The following is a 20,455-nucleotide window of genomic DNA, read 5'->3' on the forward strand; positions in this document are numbered from 1 at the left end:
TTGCACAGAGGAAAGCCAGAATGGTGATATTTGGTATGATGATACACTTTGAAACAAGTATGCATCAACCTAATTTTAGAAGTGTTGACATTACCAAATGAATTCATCGGGGAACTAATTCAACCAGGATTAGTACTCTGGAATTTCTTGCTCCCAGTTTCTTGACCACACCATCAATGAGTGCTTTCCCAAGATGCCTTTAATTTACTACAGGAAACCCTTTCTTTGCTTATTGTCATATGAGCATCTGGGGTGTAAAACGGATATCTGTGGAATTACATGGAGCTGTAGACTGAAAAATCAAGCATTATGTCTGTAAAAGTAACATCAATACAAAAATCCTAAAATGTGCAGTTATTTTTTACTAAGTACTTAACAGAAATCAGATTGGTTTTAAAATTGTGTAAATGCATTTTAGAATTGGGATCAAATCAGAAATTTGTTTAATGACTTCTACCTATTCATTTTCTTCTGTATTTTTACTGTTCTATATGTCTTATTTTTAGAATTTAATGATTTTATTAATTTTCTTTAACATAAGCCTTTATATTTTTATTTATGAATATTAACAAATCCATATCTTATAATTTAAAAATCTATTTTGTAGATTATTTCTAGAATGAAACTTTTTACAGAAGATATAAAAAAGCAATAGGATTTTCAAGCTTCCATTTTCTATAGAAATTGAAGTGTATAATAGTGTATGATAGTGTATAATAATACTTTGAAATCCAGTAGAATATTCTTTTTTATATTAATATTTCCTCTAGCACCTGTGTATGGGGAAGCATAATGTCAAAATATAAAATATTTATTTGAAATATGAAAACATGAGTTATAATAAATAGAAATAAATGGTTAAATAATAGTTTTACTTTATTTTTTATAGTAAAGAATTTCTTCTGTGTGCATTGTTATATGATGCATGGCCAAATGGCACCATTATAATTTCTATAATATTATTATCAGGCATCATGAATAATTTCCTAACTATAGTTTTAATATATATTTAATGTCAGAAATGTCTTCTCTGTATATTCAGATTACTTATGATGATTCTGGATTTCTCATGTCTCATAATGGACCACCCAGATATTTCCAAAGATATTTCAGTTAATTCTAAATGCTTATCCAACAAGATGGCCTTGTGAAATGCATTTTTTTCAATTGTAGTTCTCATATATATACATATATATATATATATATATATATATATATATATATTCCAACATTAGCATGAACTTGGGTTTCTGTAGCTAATATACTTTCATCACATGTACAAGTATTGGGGGAAGAAAAGACTGAAACCTGAAACCCCGAACCAGGAGGAAAAGTTGTCCTGTCCCCAAAGTCCCCTGAACATAGAGATGCAGATGAACAGAGATTGTCTTGGTTTGCTACTAGAGCAACCTTGAACAGCTTAGAGGTATTTTGGGACAGAGGAAGGTAAATACTATGGATCCAGCTGACAAGGGCTGAGCTTGATAGGTTTTTTGAGCAGTATGCTAATGTGAGATGTTTTCTTTTTAAGCCTCTGCAACATTTGCATTTGGCCTTTGGCTTTCTCAGGGTTACTAAACCAATTTTTCCCTTTCTCTGTGTGTGTAAGACAAATCTCAAGGAAGGGAAAACACCCAAGTATTCTGAATTATTTTCTTCTTCATTAAAAGCTGAAATTTAATGAACACCCTTTAGAAACATAGTTAGAATATATATTTTTCTATTCATGTGTATTATTTACAATGTAATGTGGTTGCCCTAATTATATGCAAACTTTTTCCTTAAAGAAAAGTAAAAATCTAATACTGCAAATCCATTGATCTAGTTCAGTAATAAAAATGAATAAATGTTAAAATCCTTCTGTCTAATATAAATCTCTTGGCTTCATGTAAATTTGTATTATTTTTTTTTTTAATATTCTTCTATAAGGCTATGAGTTTACCAAGTAATAGCAGACTAACCTCCTTTGCTAACTTTTTGGCTTTTTTGAACTCTGCTACTTCTGGGTTCAATGAACTTGAAAAATTAAGTGCAAAAGTTAGTAGAATTATTTTGACCAGAAATTATTTTTATAAGATATACTTTTGCAAGCTGTAAAAATTACAAGAAAGTATATAATTCAAAGAAAAAAAGTAAGTGAAGAGGTAGTTGAATATGTTGAGGAATATGCTGAGGCTTAGGTTGCTACATAGAAATTTTCAGAAAAACACACAGAATGGTTCACAGGAAGTTTATCTCTGAAGATCTGTTTTAGTTTATCGTAAGATAAATGTATGCAAATCAAACTGGCATTTTGAGTTTACTTTCAGTTCACCATATTTTGGGAATATATACATTTTCCATACTGATTAAGGACAATTCTCTCAGCAGGAGCTTATACATTCAAGTTTTATTATAATTCAAGGAGAAAAGGTCAGCTCTTAGTGGAGATGACATTTATTAGCGTATATTCAGAATAAAACCTTAGATCCCTAAACCTGATGAACACTCCTTTAAATGTTAATGTTTCTAAGGAAATAGCAATAAGTTTCTATATGGATTCAATAACATTACGAACAAAAAAAATAGCTGATTAATACATCTTATTAAAAAGTGTGGGGTTTTTTTGAAAAAAAATCAGTAAATACATGCTTTGCTTCTTATAGGGAGGACAAACTTATGTATTGAAACTAGAGTTTATACTGGTGATCGTATTCTGTAGAAAATCTGTTTTAAAAGATCTAAAATGGAAAGAATATACTTTTTCATATTTGTCAATTTTAATAGCTTAACTCTGTATTTTGTAAAAACTATATTATTTTATCTCTTTTTTTGTTTATTTTATTTTGTTTTTGTTTTTGTTTTTTTCCAGTAAATGAGGGAGGTATTAAACAGGCGTCCAATTTGTGTCCAGATCCTGGAGAACCAGAAAATGGAAAACGGATAGGCTCAGATTTTAGGTAAAATATAAATCCTACCATTGTATCATTTCTCTAATACTGAACTTGGAAAATGTATCTGCTAAAAATGTATTACTGTTGTTGAGTACTCTTTCAAAACTGACCTTCTCAGTAAAAAGTAATCTGAAGTTCTGTGTAAAATTATGTCATTCAATATAGCCTCTACTTAGTATGCAAAGAAATATAATTCCTACTTGGAAGAGAGCATATATCTCTGATAATCTGGCAAAAATTGGATTGAAGGTAAGTTGAAGTAATTTTCTCTGTAAATACTGTATTAGATTTACAAATATTGAGCATACATGTGGTACTGGAGGTTTTTGTGAAGGACAAAGCAAAACTGAATGCAATACAAGAAGAACAATAAAACCTCAGAAAAGAAATTTCAGATATTATAGAACTATTCATTGGACTATAATAGAGAGTACTGCATTTTCTACAGTATGTTTTTGAGGAATCCAGAGGTTTGATACATGCAGATGTATTTCCCTAGTAGCGGCTTAGCATCTTTAATGCAGATTTTTTTCATTAATTTTTAAATATTCTCCTCTATTCTCAGCTATCTTTCAAATTCCTTATCTTGGAGGAAAAAAGATTTTTAATACTCTTTCAAAACATTCTACTGTCTTTTTCTCAATGAACACATATGACTCCTAATTTCAGTAGCAGCAGTGGTTGAGTAGAGAGACACATACATAATCACTTTTTGAAAATGTTTTGAATTCATTTTAATCTCTTTTCTGAGTTTCTCACTGCTTCCTTTTCAATTGTTGAACATTTATTTTAAAAGTGTTAACATTCATATTATTTTATATTTTATATATAGACACTTTAGACTGTATATATAGAATAAATCTGTGTTCTAGTTTCACATCATATGCTAATTTCACATTATCATTATGTTTACAAATCTCTTTGAAACACCTAATTGAGGAAAAATAAAAGGAAAAAATTATTAAAAGGGAGATTGATAATTTTTAAATTAATTGGTTTTATTACATTCAGGTTTGTTATTACATATTTTGTATTTTACATATCACATAGCACACTTCTAAGCATTTGAAGATGATAACTGTTAGAGTAATCTGGGAGATGTACAAAGATATAAGAAACTAGGATACTTCATTCTTTTACATAATTTCTTGTACCTTCTTCTGTGTGTTTTTTGTTTTTTCTCCTCATAATCAAGCAAAACATTAAATTGAAATGACATCCTAAATAAATGTGCTAGCTAGCAGTCAGTCGCTATAATTTCAGTTATTATAGTCTTCCTATTTCTCTAGTTTTGAGAAAAGAAAAAGTTTAATGTGCATCAAAGAAAGCTTTATAACTAATTTTATAAAAATGTCATTTGTGATGTCAGCTGGCAAAAAATTGTCAATATTTTCAGATAAATAAAAATAAATTCACTGTGTTTAACTACCATGCTCTCTAGAATCATTACATAGGTCAGTGTTTTATATTTTAACTTCAAAAATACTCCTTGAGAATGAACGCCTTTGACAGAGAAGATTCCCACCCTTTTCTAGTGTTATCTCTGCATGTGGTCACTGAAAGACCTACTTGCCAAGATTATTCTATGTGAGGGGCAGTACCTTGAAGAAGATATGATGATTATTGTCCCGCTCTGCTCTGCATTGTGGCCTCATCTTGAGTACTGTGTGCAGTTTTGGGCACCTCAGTATATAAAAGGCATTAAGCTATCAGAGAGCATCCAAAGGAGGGCCACAAGGATGGGGAAGGGCCTTGAGGGGAAGCCATATGAGGAGTGGCTGAGGTCACTTGGTCTGTTCAACCTGGAGAAGAGGAGACTGAGGGGAGACCTCACTGCAGTTGCAACTTCCTCATGAGGGGAAGAGGAGGGGCAGGCACTGCTCTGTTCTCTGTGATGACCAGTGACAGGACCAGAGGGAATGGCCTAAGTTTTTTGTCAGGGGAGGTTTAGGTTGGATATTAGAAAAAGGTTTTTCACTCAGAGAGTGTTTGTGCACTGGAAGAGGCTCCCAGGGAAATGGTCACAGCACCAAGCCTGCCAGAGTTCAGGAAGATGTATTCTGAGTGTAGCTCTTAGAAACAACCCAAAAAAGACTAGTTTCCTTTGAAAAGATTTTTTTCCACTATTTTGTGGTAGCCTCTCTTTATAACACAAAAACATTGTATTTGGAAATAGTGAGAAGAGATATACATATATATGCACAATTTCTAGCCACTTTGTTGACAGGCTTTGAAAAAGGTAACAATTACTCTTTGGGTTGTATTCCTCCTAATATGTTAGGGATAAATAAAGTGGTTTTCTGTCTAAGGCTTGTTAAATATCTTATGAATGTGAATGTTGAGATTCGTACTTGTAAAGAACAGCGTTGGTGGATGTTAATAAAATATGCACATTTATTTCATGTTGAACACTTCATGCATTGAAAAAAGATCTTACGGGGAACAAGAGCAGACTAAAAATTTTCAGCAGACTCATTAAAATTCCTTTTAAGTTAACATGGTTTCAATTCTTGCCACTATCATAGTGGTTGCTCAATAGCTTCATAAGCTTCCAAAGTAAAAATGTTACAAATTCTTTAAAATAAATAAAGAATACATTTACATTTGTTTAAAAACATCCAGTACTATAGAAAATCTTTTCCATGCTGTCTTATATCTGACAGAGGGAAAAATAGCATGCTTTCACCTTTCCCTTCTTGAAGTCCCTCTCTCTAATAAAGGAAATAGCTTTACTTTAGCTTGTCTTTCTTCTTCTTCTTTCTGAAAAGAGAAAATTCCCATTACAATACCTTCATTTTAAAACACAGTATTTTGAAGAAGGGTTTAGTTCTATCTTTATTAAGATCAATCAAAATCTAATTTTGGTACAATTTAATCTATTTTAGAGAAGATCATGCTCTTTTCACTTCTCTTTAACTTTCTTCAAATTGAAGGTGTAGGTTTGGAAGCATTTTATTGCAATTTCACTCCTGTTCTGATTATAAACACTACCTACTCTCAGCACATTCATTTGTTCTTACATGGTTCTTATACAGACTTAGAAAATCTGTAATGCAAGCTCTAAGACAAATATCAGCATTTCATGACATTCTTTGGGACCTGGAACTACCATTTGGATAATTTTTTCTAATATGAAAATTCAAATGAAAATATCTAATGTGAAAATTCCCCATCGCTACATTTTGAATTTGTAAAGACTTTGTTTCTGATGCTAGATGCCCATTTGAGTATAACAGATTTTGCAGGTTGAAATAAAGTCAAAAAGGCTGCCATCTTTTCCTGTACAAGAAAAATATTTTACCTCAGAAAGAAAACTTCCCCATAAGTTTGTTAAAATTTTAGATGTACTAGTGAGTATTATGCTAGAGTTTCCTTTTTTACTTTACCTATCATACAATAAAATACACATCTTTTTCACACGTGTCCAATTTTAGAACCAATGCCACTATGGAAAATATAAGAAAGATATAATAGATAAAGAGAAAAGGTTTTCATGTGATATTGTTGCTTTTTTTAGTTTTTGAGTTTTGAAGGGTTTTTTCTTTGCTTCTAGTGGAATAAACATATCCAGATTGAATTATACTTGCACAGGTGTTTTATTATGAGGCAAACATGTTCCTCCACTGCCATCCCAAAGTTCTGTCTTCATGAAATGAATGAATGAGCCCATCTCTATCCCTCTACCTCTGTAGTGTGATACAACTGGTATTTAAAGTTGAGATTCTGATCAAACTTGGATCACAACAAAACAGTGAATGCTCTTGGACAGCCACAAAAATGCTAGTGTAGTGTTTAAAATACATATTCTATTGAGAGAAGGAAGAATATGAAGTTTATATTAAAGACAATTTATTTTATCAATGGCTTGACTTACAGTATAAATAATGATAATATCTTCTTTCATTTTATATTATAAATTAATTTGTAGTTATTCTTTAGAAGAATGACCTTGAAGTGAAATATTGGTTGGTTAGATTGGCTAGAAGTTTCACACGTAATTTTCCTTAAATCTTCTCTGAATCACACACTCTTCTCTGCAGATATGCAAGGTGAGCTTCTAGACTCTGAAACTTCAAGCCAAACATCCTGAAAATTTAACAAAACTCTATTTACAGCATGAGATGTGCTGACATACTGATTGTTTCTTTACGCTAGCATTGAAATGTATCATAATATTAAATTAGTTATTTGATAGAGACTGACTTTGAGAGATAATGTTTAGTTATTTCTGGTTGTACTTTTTTTTTTTTTAATGGTTAAAAATGATGTCTCTCAAATTTGTTCAGTTGCAGCTATGAGCAGAATAGGTTAATACAGCAGAAACATGTGAATCTTGGAGAATGTTTTTCTATACTTGAATTTATATGTGACTTTTCAGTTGATTCCACAGAAAAAATATGGGACTTCAATGTACAAATTCAGATGTATTCCCTGCATATGAGTGCAAAAATCCAAACTGAATCATCTTCTTTTTCTAGTCTGTCTCACCTACTCATCACAAAATTTACACAAGAAATGTAAGTTCAAAGTGCAGAATAATACAATTTATCACTATAGCTGAGTTTGAGGTTTTTATTCCTTGAATAATTGATTCTTGTTCAATAATAATTTAAAGAATATATCAAATAATGGAGGAAAAAAACTTAAAATGAGGTAGTTTGTTACATGAATGCCAGCTGTTAAAAGAATACTATTCAGAATAAACTTCATATGAAGTTCAAAATTTTAGGCTTACTCTTTCTCATTCAGAGATTCTATAGCTTCATTTTAGACTCCTTCTTACTGCTCTCAGTTTGTGTTGTTTAAAGAAGGGTTGAGGCAGATGATGGAGACTTTAAAAGAGATACGAGATTAAAGTTTTTACAAATTTGTATAACTTCCTTATTAATATTTACTCATACTTTTTTTTCTAACAAAAATAAATCCAAAATTTGGAGGTTTTCATGAAATTCAAACCTAATGGCAATCTTCTTTTGTCCTATTAGAAAGAGAAATTTGCAGATAAAGTTACTGAGAGTCAAGCATTCAACTGTGGAGCTCTGAAATGCTTTAGCACATTATATTATATATGCAAAAGCTTTGAATGAATTCAAAATAAATTGAACAATTTAAGTGAGTCACAGAAAAATGATTAGAAGGGTCCTTCACAGGGCATCCACTCCAAAGCATCCTGCCCAAAGCAGGACTAATCAGATCATCTGTGGCTTTGTTTAGCCAACCCTGAAAATTCCTAAGACTGAAGAGTCCACAGGAGTCTGAATATGCTGTTGCAGCTCTGCTCTGCTTTATTGAAAGAAGTTCCTTCCAAAGTAAAATCTGAATCTTCTAAGCTGTCTCTCGTATATTATTTGCCACATTTAGAAAAGTTTGGCTTTGTAATGGTTCTTGAAGTGGTTAAGGTTTGCTATTAGACAGTACCTTAGCTTTCCCTTTGTTAGACTAATTAAGCCTGACTGCCTCAGCTAGAGTTCTTAGCAATCTCTGTCTTGAAGTGGGAGGCCAAACATTGGGTTTAATATTCCAGACACGGCCTCACCAGCTGAGTAATAATTTCACTTGATCTGCTGCCACCACTTGATCTGCTGCCACCGCTTCTAATGTAGTTAAGTATATAGTTTATTTTATTCAGGATGAGAACACATTACTGATCAATACTGCAAAACTTTGTACCTCTACTTGTTGAGTTTCATGAGATTTCTGTTGGCCCAGTGCTGAACTTTGTCAGGTGTCTGGATTGAAGCTCTGCTATTCAGTGTGTCAGCTACTTTTCCTACTTTTGTATGATCCATAAATCCATGGACCCATAAATTCTGTCTCACTGTCAAAGCTGAGGATGTAAATATTAAACAGGATAAGACTCCATATTGATTTCCTAATGCTCAGCTTATTACTGGCCACCAGCTGAATATGAAACCATTGATTCCTACCCTTTGATCACAGCTGCCAGGCCAATTTTGAATATATATTTATTCAGTGCATATTTTGTCATCTCTCATAAGACACTGCTGTAAGAGGTGCTGTCAAAAACCTTGCTGATGTTGAGCGCTGGTAGAGCGCTAATAGCTCTACCAGTGCTCCGTGTAGCCTGTCATTTTGGCATAGAAGACAAGCAAGTTGATCAAATACAGTTCATCTTTTGGTAAATCTGTGTAAGTGTTCTTAATTTCCTGTTCATGCTTTCCTAAAGTATGTGTTCTTTCTAAAGATTGATGTAAGGTTCCTAGCTTCTCCTTGCCTTTCTTAAAAGTTCATATAATGATAGCCTTTCCATAGTCACTAGGAACTTCTCATCACCATAATTTTTCATAGATGATACCAACCTTGCACAGGCTCAGTCAGATTTTTCAGCACTCTTTGGTGAAAGTTCTCTGGCTCCCTACCTTTGAATACAGCCATCTTCTTTTACCTGTTGCTCCTTAGTATTGGCTGTCCCTCTTCTTCACAAATCATGTTGGTACATATAGATGCCTGGGAGCACATGTGCTGTAGAAATTGATGCAGAAGAGACATTTAGTATTTCTGGCTTTTCCATATTGAATTTCAGCACCACAAAGTTGCCTCATCCATTTATTAATGAACCCACATTGTATATGAACTTTCTTTTGTGACTGATATACCCACAGAAGCTCGTTTCCATACTAATGTGCCTTGCCAGTCTTAGCTCTAGCAAGGGGCTCGTCCAAAGAGTCTAATTTAGTCACCCAGGGACTACTAAATTAGTAGCTCTGGTTCAGAAAGTTCATTAATCATAAATGATTGAAATATGGTAATGATCAGAAGGTGAACTATAAATGTTTGCTGTATTCTAAAGATTTTCTCGAAGCATTCACTTTTCATCACTTTTAGTGTTAGCATACTGGACTAAGTGAACCCAGTCTGGCCTTTGGCTGCATCCACAGACAACTGGTCTTTTGCTGAATATGTTTTGCTTTTGAAATTTGTAAGAGATTTTCATGCTGTTCTTTAGATTTTTCTTCTTTTTTTTAGTTTATGTATGTCTATATAATATACAAAAATTAACAACTTCATAGCTATATCGTGCTTCAGTTCTCTTGAGATTTACACAGCAGATACAGTCACACGTTTAGGAGGGTTCATCTGGTAAAGAGTTTGGGTCAAATATAAGTCAGAAAATCAAACTGCCCTTATTTTTCCACACTGTTTTTGGTCACTTGTTCCCACACACTGTTTTTGGAATAGTCTGCCAGTTTTCTCTAAAATAATACCTGCCCACAGTTCAGAGGCGGACTACTCCAGGCTTCCATGATCTGATTTTCTCATTCTCAAGTTTTTAGTTCTCTAACATACAAGCAGGCTGTGATTAGGACTCTCACATGTCCTCCTGCAATACCTCTGGATATGCAATAGATATCATCAATTTTATCCTATCAAGAACCTCTCTTTGTCCTATAAAACCATCCTCAAATTACTTGGGATTCTGTCAAAGAAAAAGAAAATGAAACAAAACCCCAAACTTTAATGAAGTTGCTGCCTCATCAAACCCTCATCAAACTCATGGCCAAGTGCTCTACAGAAAACTAATTTGCATGTCCTTTTTGAATCTTCATGATGTTCGCCTCAGGTATCTCATGCACCCTCCTAGATAGGGAGGTGACACTATCCTCTTGTACTCAAGTTATGAAACTCTTTTAAGAGAAAGATGGATTTTGAACTGAATTCTTTTATGTCACAGATTAAAGTCAGTGGAGAAAAAATATTGTCATCAGAAAGAAGAAGGATCTCTCCTACTAGACAATTTTGAAAGAATTACTGTTTTTTCCATTTTTATAAAAGTGTATAGATAGATAATGACAGAAAAGTATTAAAAAATGGTAATCTAGACTAGGCTTTTAAGTTACTGAGAGACAGATTTTAATATTTCCTTACCAAGCTCTCTTATTATTGTCTTTTTTAGTTGATCTGCCATGGAAATTGATCTCTGGCTCTTCTATTTTCTTTCTTAGACTTGTGTTTTATCATCTGCTTATCTAACTGCCCTTATTAGGTCTCAAACACATGGCACATATGTCACAGATTTTGTAAATTACCCAATCACACTGTGTTTATGAGTCAAGTATGCTTACATCATATACTATCAAATAACAGTTTAATGTCAAAACTGATTTGGACAAGTAAAGTGGACTTCATATTGTAAGCATTATTTATACTTTTGGAGGTGATAAAAATAATTATCATAGTTGTACAGCCTTTATAATCATTCAGACCTCTGGAATTTTTACCAGTTACAATTTGGTTGCTGTGAGTTCAATGTAATTCGTAAATGGTGTACTTTCTGCTCAGTATTTCCTCTTTAAATCAGTCTGTGGTTAGTTAAAGGAAATATATTTTTCATGTTATTTTTCTTCATGTGTTCCTTTTTTTTTTCTAATAATCAAAGAGGTTCAGATTTTCTCAACATGACTTTCTAAAGCAGATAGATTATTGTGAAAATCTAGATATTTGTGTCTTTACAATTGCTACCTTTTGAACTTTTCTAACAGTATAGTCCCTGTAGTAGCTGTGCATAACTTTTGACATTAGTGACAGATAGTCTTTGTGTTTCACAGTTTTGAAATTGCCTCCAACTCTGTGATCTGCCTTGTGACTCTTTTTCCTCAGTCTCATATAGAAGCTTTTCAACCTTACATTGCAAGGGCCTTTACATTATGTTCACTTTCTTATTTTCTTAAGTTTTTCACTTTTATATCTTCCTCTGTTTTTTGTGGACTCTGCAGTTCTTCTTTATCCCATTCTTTCACTTGACCTCCAAATCACTGTTAAAAAGAGGTAAACCAGCTCATGCCAAAGTGAGCCCAGAGAGGGCTGAATGCTGTACAGTCAGGCTGATGCATAGCCTTCAGCCTTTTACTACTGAGAGCAGAAATTACTGGATTATGTGTTTGTATTGTTTGTCAGGGCTGTCATATCTAAAAGAATGGAAAAAATTGACTGGTATCCCTTTGTAAAAAAATACTTCTTTTTATGTCATTGTTTGATTTTAGCTTGGGAGCAACAGTGCAGTTCTCCTGCGATGAAGATTATGTGCTTCAAGGTTCCAAAAGTATCACCTGTCAGAGGATAGCTGAAGTTTTTGCTGCATGGAGTGATCATAGACCCGTGTGTAAAGGTAAAGAGGAATTCTTACCCTTACAGTGATTTTTCTATTTCACATCTATCTATTGTTTGAAAGCCAATCCTATTAAATTAGTATTTTGTAAGTACCTGAAGTTTTAATCCCAATGTCCCCACTGTCTTAGTAAAGAAGGACACACCTATACTGTTTTGTCTGTGGATAGCTCACTGGAGATGGTTGTCAGACACAGCTAATTAAGCAAGGATCCTGTCTCCCACCTTGGGTGTCTAAAGCTGTGCCATATGAGTACCCCAGAGTTTCTCCACTGTGGAAATTAGGTCTCAAGAAAAGTGTAGACCAGTGAAAATGGGACAGAAGAAATTTTTAAAATATCAAAATTCTCTAAAATATAACAGTATAAACAAGTGTAAAAGAACTGGGTTGTTTTGATCTGAAGAATAAAGAATCCAGTGAAAAAAGAGGGAAAGTATAAGATATAATGGGCTACAATTGTGCAAAAGCAGGTTTACAGTTGGACACTAGCAAAACTTTCTGAACTAAAGAAATTTAGGTACGTGAGCAACAGTATTCCATAGCATATGAGATACACATATATCCAGGAGAGTTTAAACACATGCAGACTCATATTGAGGTGTGGTAATGGACTAAATATCTCTTCAAAGTTCTTCCAGTCCCTATTCTCTGTGTTTTATAAGAGAGAGAACACTTAAATTTCGAAACTGATTCACTTAAAAAAAAAAAAATCATGAAGATCATATGTAGGTATGGCTGCATGATAGGATTTATATATTTACTGTATGATAACCATGACAAAATGACAATCCAAAGATACGTGGCTTTTATATCCCACATAAACAGTAATATAAATGGTAATTGTACCACAATTAGAATCATAGAATCATTGAGATTGGAAAAGATCTTTAAGATCAACAAGTCAGTCCAACCGTCAACCCAAAACTAGCATTGTAACCCCTAAAACACTGAACCATATCACCCAGTGCCAGATCCAGATGCCTCTTAAACACCTCCTGGGATGGTGTCTCCACCACCTCCCTGGTCAACCTATTCCAATGCCAGCCCACCCTAATAGTGAAAAAAATTTTTCTGATATCTGATCTGCATCTCCCCTGTCTCAGCTTAAGGCCATTTCTTCTGGTCCTCTCACTACAGGCAGAGCAGACAACACCAGTCCCCACTTCACTACAACCTCCTTTCAGATAGTCGTAGGGACCAATGAGGTCTGCCCTGAGCCTCCTCTTCTGGAGACTACACAAACCCAGCTCCCTCAGCATCTCCTCATAAGACATGTTTTCTAGACCCTTCATGAACCTTGTTGCCCTTCCCTGGACATGGTCCAGCACCTCAATGTCCTTTATAAAGTGAGGGGCGCAGAACTGAACACAGTACTTGAGGTGCAGCCTCACCAATGCCGAGTACAGGGTGACGATCACCTCCCTAGTCCTGTTGGCTAAACTATTCTTGATACAGGCCAAGATGTCATTGGCCTTCTTGACTACCTGGGTACACTACTGGCTCATATTGACCCGGCTGTCAAACAGCGCCCCCAAGTCTTGCTATCCTCTGCATATTATGCATTTGAGAATACAATTTAACAATCTGTCATTTAAAAGACACTTTAAGAGGAAAGCATACTGTAATTAGCAGTTAATTTATCAATAGCACACACACTGTCTGGTTTTTAAAGTATCTCTCCTAACAGACAATAAAGTGTTATCAGCAGTACTGTGTCAAGACTGAGATGTATGCACAGTTACTTGTAAGTTTTGAAAGGTAGCTTTTGGGGAATAGGGCCTTCAAGAAAAAGTGGTTATTAAATACATTGCTTTTCACTTCTGTGTAAGTTTTTAACTCTAAATAGCAGCAGGTATTAAAGTACTTAAGTATAAAAGAGTAACCACATTCTTCAGTTCATTTTTTCCACTTTTTCTTATGATTAAGAAATAATCATTTTATAAATCATAATTTATAATCATAATTTATAAATCATATTAGTAAATGTGTCTAATTATAAAGTAAGCATTAATTATTCATAGGTGGTGGAAACATGTTATTCAAACCCAAAACCACAGTGTTTCACTTCTTTACACTCACTAACTTCGTAGAACTAATTTCACCTTAGAAAGCAGACGATCAATATTAAAAAAGTTATTAGGAATTGATACAATGCCACATGGTGAAGCCAGACAGACGGTATAGATATTCTATAGTTTAGCGAATATGAACTGCTTTAGAGTATCATTACTTGCATTAAAAATACTGATTTAAGTACCTTAGGTGTGCTATAATTTTGGTTGTTTTCATTAACAAGGTGTTTCAATTACACTCTTAGATATACTACAGCTGGAATATAAGCACTTCTTCCTGACTAGTAATGATGTCTTCTTTACATTTCATGCACAGAACACATGATAAACATTTTGAAAGAATTTTGTATAAGTAGCATAAATATCATATAGTAACATGAAGGGTCTGAAAAAATATGTTTACGTCTTTTAGTTGAACTTGCATGTCTGTGTAGAAACCATTTGGGAAAACAAATTAGGCAATCATGCACAAATGTTATTTTATGCAAGAAATTATTGTTTTCTTGTAAATTGATGCAGCTTTGCAGAGAACGAGGACACAGGTGGTATATTAGATACTTCTCTCTTTAGATACAACATCTTTAGAATAACATCTATCTGTTATTCTCTAAAATGTCACTTCAAGTCGTGCTTTTTATCATGTGCTTGCAATTGTTTTCATTCACTTGTATAAATTATATTGAGGACGCACCAAAAATCCTATAGTAATGATACATTTTTCAAAAGTGGCTTGTGAATATCCATAATTAGTTGCATTGAGATACTGCAATCAGGCAGGAACAGGAGCTTTTCAATTCTGTTAGATGCATTTGATTTGACATCATGAATTCTCAGGACTTGTCCTCATACAGCATATGAGTGACTGAATATAACAGCCCGCTAAAAATGAAAGATTAACTCTCTTTAGGAGTTATCATGCAATACCAGCTGAAACTGGCATAAGATCATATTCATGAAAATGAACCTGGTATAAGTTTGAAGCATTTCTACAGGAAAAATATAGTAGGACTTTGAGAAGGAAAAGTGGTACATCACTTCCAAAACACAAGCAAACCTTGTAGATGATCAACATCTTTTAGACATTCTTCTCTTGAGTTTTGGCTGATAAAGAAATATGGCAAAAAATCAAGGTATTTGCCCTATTTTGATTTACAGACAAGTGATATTGAAATGAAGTTAAAATTTAGGGCTATGAGGAAGTAGCTTTGCTGTAGGCAAACAAATAGATTAACATAAGCAGCAGCTGAAAATTAACTCTTCAATTGCTCCATTTTATTGAAATTTTAAATTTGATTAATCTTCTCAGACATTTGTGGTTTCTTTAGCTTGACATTTTCAAGATCAATGCATCATATAAGCCTAAAATTCTGAAGGGGATACTTAAATTTGTTCCAATATAACTGGCCTCATATAAATCTTGTAACATACCACTGTTAGAGGACAGCAGAACAGACAATGTTTTCCCATCCTTCCTGAGAAAGAAAAAAAAATGTTAAAGGGAATGACATGAGAATCTTTGCCCAGGCATTCATTACATATTGAGTTATGATTGAAATCTGTCATTTGAAAGATGAAAATTTCTTGTTGTTAGTTATTTTGTATCCCAAGAAATGCTTTATATATGTAGCTGTAATATCATGTCTGCTTTACATCAACTTCTCTGTGATTCAAGAGAGAAAGTTTAAACAGTTCAAGATTGAAACCCTACTTATTTGTCTGCCATGAGATTCAGTATTCCCCTACAGGGCAATGCTGTTATTACAAAGCCAGCTTGATTAAGCAGACAATGATCTACTTTATGAAACTATTTGTGAGTTGATAAATCTCTTCCTCTCATTTACGTTTCAGGAAATGAATCAGATAGATCTATTCACATTTAGTTCATCAGCCTTCTTATTTTCACGCCTGCCACTTCTGTTTTCTGCTTGCTTGTTTTTTAGTCACTGTCCTGTGAAACATGAATGCCGCCTTTTGGAAGTCTTCTGGCAAGTCAGAAACAAAGACAGTATTTTGGAAAAGCTCATCTAATCTGTAAAAGGAAAAATTGTTTTCGAAATAATTCTTTATAACTGAGAAAACTAAAGGAGATATACGATTTGTGATCTTTATCATGATCATCCAATTAATAATCATACTACAAAGTAATTTGGAATCTTAGTAGAAAAATAATCAAATGATACTATGTATGTGAATTAGGTTTGTGCAAATTTAGAACACAAGTTTTTTGCTTTGTATTGCTATTTTAGTCAGTTCATTTCACTGACTAAAGTGATTTTCAAATAGGTTGTAAACATCAGTCTGATTAAAATGTATAAGCAAGCAGAATGTATATTATGAATTTTAGATCTTGCTTTTACAAATACATTTACTTACCTATAGTGCATTTTTGAAAAATCCACCTTTACCTCACTTCTCTCTGAAATGCAGATGTGCATCTGGACCTCTTAAATGTCTTGCTGACTAAGCATGTATGTGTGTATATGCACACACACACATAGACCCAGGTAATGCATCATAGATAAATAGGGACAAAAGTGGTCCTAGCTGGTCAGTTCTATTTCCTTACTGCTCCAGCTGTATTTATTCCCAGAACGTGTTTGTCTAACATTATGTATTTCCAAGGGAAGTGCTCTTAGATCTTACTCAAGCACTCCAGTGCTTCATTAGCCTTGCAAGTAGAGGATTTTCTAATTCAAATGTGAACATTTGTTGCTGTACTTAAACAACTTCTTTCAATAGGTGCTTCTATATAAAGGGCAGGTTTTTAATTTGTCTCTTCAATGGCTTATTGCATACTTCAAGAATACCTGATCTACTTCAAACTAGCCAACAGCAGTTTGGTCAGTCCTTCTTCATGAGTTGTATACATATAGACCTCCAGCATTTTTCATCATTTTCTCAATGGATCCCTGAGGAGCCTTCCTCTCACCTCCATATTCTCTCCTTGTTTTCAGGCTTCTGGTGTGTCTTTGAACAGAGTTTTCACCAGAATATAACTTCTTTGAGGGGTAGAAGTGGTGCAGGTTGGGTGGCAAAAGTGACATTCTTTCTAGAGGCTAATGTGAGGGAAGGAACAAGCCTTCATCCAGCAGCAGCTGAATCTTCCTGTGTTCAGTATTGATCAAATAAACATGCCTTGTGAAAGTGCAATGCAACTGAAGGGTAATTTCACATATCTAAGTGTAATTTTTTTTACTCAGTTAGGCAAGATGGTCTTTCAGAATACAGTGGAAGCAATAATTCTTTACCTGTGCGATTTCTTTGTGGTATCGTAATAATCACTGGACATATCACTGGGATAAAGTGAGGTTGCTTGTCAGTTCTACATCTTCATACAGGAAAAGTTAACCAGTAGAACATTCAGCAAAGACCTGAATATCAAGGAACCATCAATAAAAGTGTTACTGACTTCAGCAGACCAGGAATTTAGTGCCTTAAAAGTCTCATTTGCAAGCAGAAAGGATATCCTTTGTATTATTTGTGATGCAAGATGCAACCTACAGTAAATAAGAATGTGTTTGTTTTTATTTAAGATATGCTATTGTAAATAACTATACAGACTTTAATTTATAAATAAATGTCCTTTGTAGTCTTTAGAAATAGTTAACACTGTTTTGTGTAAGTCTAACTTCTACAAGTTTCCTTTAAAGTTTTCAGTGCTTCAGCCATGGGTTTAATGAGCAGTGGTCACAGCAGAAAAAATGCTGACATGCAATACACCAATACATATGCACAAAAAAGCACAGTGATAAAAGTGATCTTTTTGTTCTACTATCTAAACTAGTCTTTCAAGACCTTAGTGAAGGTGGATAAGTTACTTCTTGAAGTTTTAAAAATAGGACAGTTTCTCTTAGTGTAACTATTAGTTTTACTGCAAATACATTTTTTTTAAGATTATAAGCTTATACACAAGAGAAAGTCTATTTTATTCTGTCAGAATAAGTAAACATGAATGTTCGATTCTTTTGTGGTGGTGGTTCTATTTTTGGTCAATGGTATTTTAATTCTTCACATCTTGATTAGAGTAAGTTAGAAACTGGTTTATGAATCTGCTACATATATTTTCTATGTGAATTAAAAGATAAACTTTCTTTTTGCAGTCAAAACTTGTGGATCCAATCTTCAGGGACCTGGAGGCACTTTCACATCACCTAATTTTCCATTTCAGTATGACAGCAATGCTCAATGTGTGTGGGTCATCACGGCTATCAATACCAATAAGGTAAGTTTAAAATTTTGTCTTTGCTTACAAAAAAAAAAAAAAAAGACAAACAAAAGACATGCAGACCATAACATTTTTTACTAATATGATTTATCTCTGCAGTCCAGCTGCTGTACTAGGTGCATTTCAAACATTTTAAAGAAATTTCTGCTCTTAGATAAGTATGGACAGATGTTAAAACCTCTTGTTTCCCTCAAGATTGTTTTGCTTTTTGTATGCCAAATAGATGCTATCATGTTTTTATGTGATTCTCTAAATGAATTCCCAGAAGCAACTACTCAATGGTATGAAGCAAAGTCGTGGGTCTACTAATATTTTGTTACAACCAGAAGAGCAGTTTTGTGTATAAAACTGTTTATATCATGTTTGGCCTTAGACTATGTAAGAAGTCACTGAAGTAAACTTTCCCTTCATGAGGGACTGTTCTGAAGTTGTTTATTTCATTCTCTGAACCACTGTATTAAAATCCCATATACTTTATGCCTGATTTTAAACCAAAAGTACTAGGAGTTTTGATAATGCCAGATGAGTCAAAGCAGAGCAATAAAGCTAAGTTATGACACAAGTTGTCTTTAATTTCAAGAACTAGACACCTGGCAGCAATGGCTATATTCTATTTCCAGGTGTATCATTTTATCTGTACTGAGTGTAATGGACTTGTTTAGATGTAATAAAACATAAATTAGCTGTGCAGCTCAGAAATTTTTTATAAAGGACTATCAACATCTGTGTTTGCTGGTACAGGGATATATTCTACCTCTAATTTCTGCCTTATATTGCCATCTGCATCACACTCCATTAACTGATCAGACAGGCCTAGAAGGCCTACCTCTTTGCACCTGAGTTCATCAGAGGTCTCAGTGAAAACCTGATTACATTTCAGAAACCATTTAGCTACACTGGTGTATTTCTCTCTCTAATTTTACAAAGTCCTGTGTGGAAGCCATCCTTATGTTTCACTTTGGTAGAAGAAAGAAGGATATTTAAACAGTTAATTATAATTTATAATGGAAATTATAGTCATGTTTTGGTGGGGGACGGGTGAGGAGCTATGATTGTTTGTTTAATTCTTATTCCAAGAACTGCTAATCCAATTTATTCAATTTATAAGTCATTAAAAATGTGTCAAGAGTCTTTGAAAAATGATGCAATCTCTGTTCCACAGATGGGCAAGAAGTTCAAAAGTAATAGTTAATGTCCATTTCATTCATATGTTTATTTCTTTAATGAAAAACTATTGGTAAGATGAAATCTGTGCACATCTAGAATTTCTGAAAGTTTTGTCAAATGTGACAGTAGATAGAATTTAATATCATACTCTGTGAGGAAATGAAACACAGCTATTACACTTTAAACAAGTTTTTTAAATGGCCTGAAAACCTCTATTGAGCCGTTGAATGAAATTAAGACTCTTTTTGCCATATTTTGCATAAAATGGTTTCCTTTCTTAAATGCAGCAAGGGCATATCTACATAACAAAAAAATAGCCAAATAAGATTTTAGACATTCTACCAATGGTAGAGACAAAACTTTAAGCTGAAAAACAGGTATGTATTTACTGGCAAGTCGTAGGTGATTGCAGGTTTAAGATATTAGTGACTTGGAGATTATTAAGGATTACACTCAGATGAAGATATCCATGTCTTAATGCTGCCTTCCTCCTCTGTCCCTGCCAGTTCACAACATGCTTATGCAATGTTATCTTCAAAACCTCTGAATTTTGTTTTGATCAAAAATATTCTTTACAGGAGTATTCAAAAACATTATTCCTCAGTATTATTTTCCCTATAAATGTACAGTTTCTGCTTTTAAGAAACTTTGAATTTAAATCTGAGTGCAGAAAATTAATTGAGCAAATAGTTCTGATTGTTGGTGTGATTCACAGAGCTACAGAATGATTAAGGTTGGAAGGAACCTCTGAAGATCCTGTAGTTGAACTCCCCTGCTCAAGCAGGGCCACCTACTTGTGCTTGGCAGGTGCAGTTGTTTTCCTTTCTCTCAAAACACAAGATCAAGTTTAAAAATTCCAATTCTAATGAAAACAATATAAACCCTCTCTGTTCATAGACTGTACCTGTAATAGGTCAAATAAAATGCATTT

At 33.7% G+C, this 20,455-nt stretch overlaps 1 protein-coding gene across 4 annotated transcripts in view; it reads left to right on the top strand.

The window, feature by feature from the left end:
• Positions 1–20,455, top strand: part of CSMD3 (CUB and Sushi multiple domains 3) — a 605,903-nt gene that overhangs the window by 265,915 nt on the left and 319,533 nt on the right. For all 4 annotated transcript variants that reach the window (XM_064646451.1, XM_064646458.1, XM_064646466.1 and 1 more), the window contains 3 exons: positions 2,852–2,939; positions 11,936–12,060; positions 18,233–18,354. In XM_064646451.1, coding sequence (XP_064502521.1) covers positions 2,852–2,939; positions 11,936–12,060; positions 18,233–18,354 — 335 coding nt within the window. The remainder of the gene's footprint in view (positions 1–2,851; positions 2,940–11,935; positions 12,061–18,232; positions 18,355–20,455) is intronic.

The sequence above is a fragment of the Pseudopipra pipra genome, chromosome 1, assembly GCF_036250125.1.
Source record: "Pseudopipra pipra isolate bDixPip1 chromosome 1, bDixPip1.hap1, whole genome shotgun sequence".
Lineage (NCBI taxonomy): Eukaryota > Metazoa > Chordata > Aves > Passeriformes > Pipridae > Pseudopipra > Pseudopipra pipra.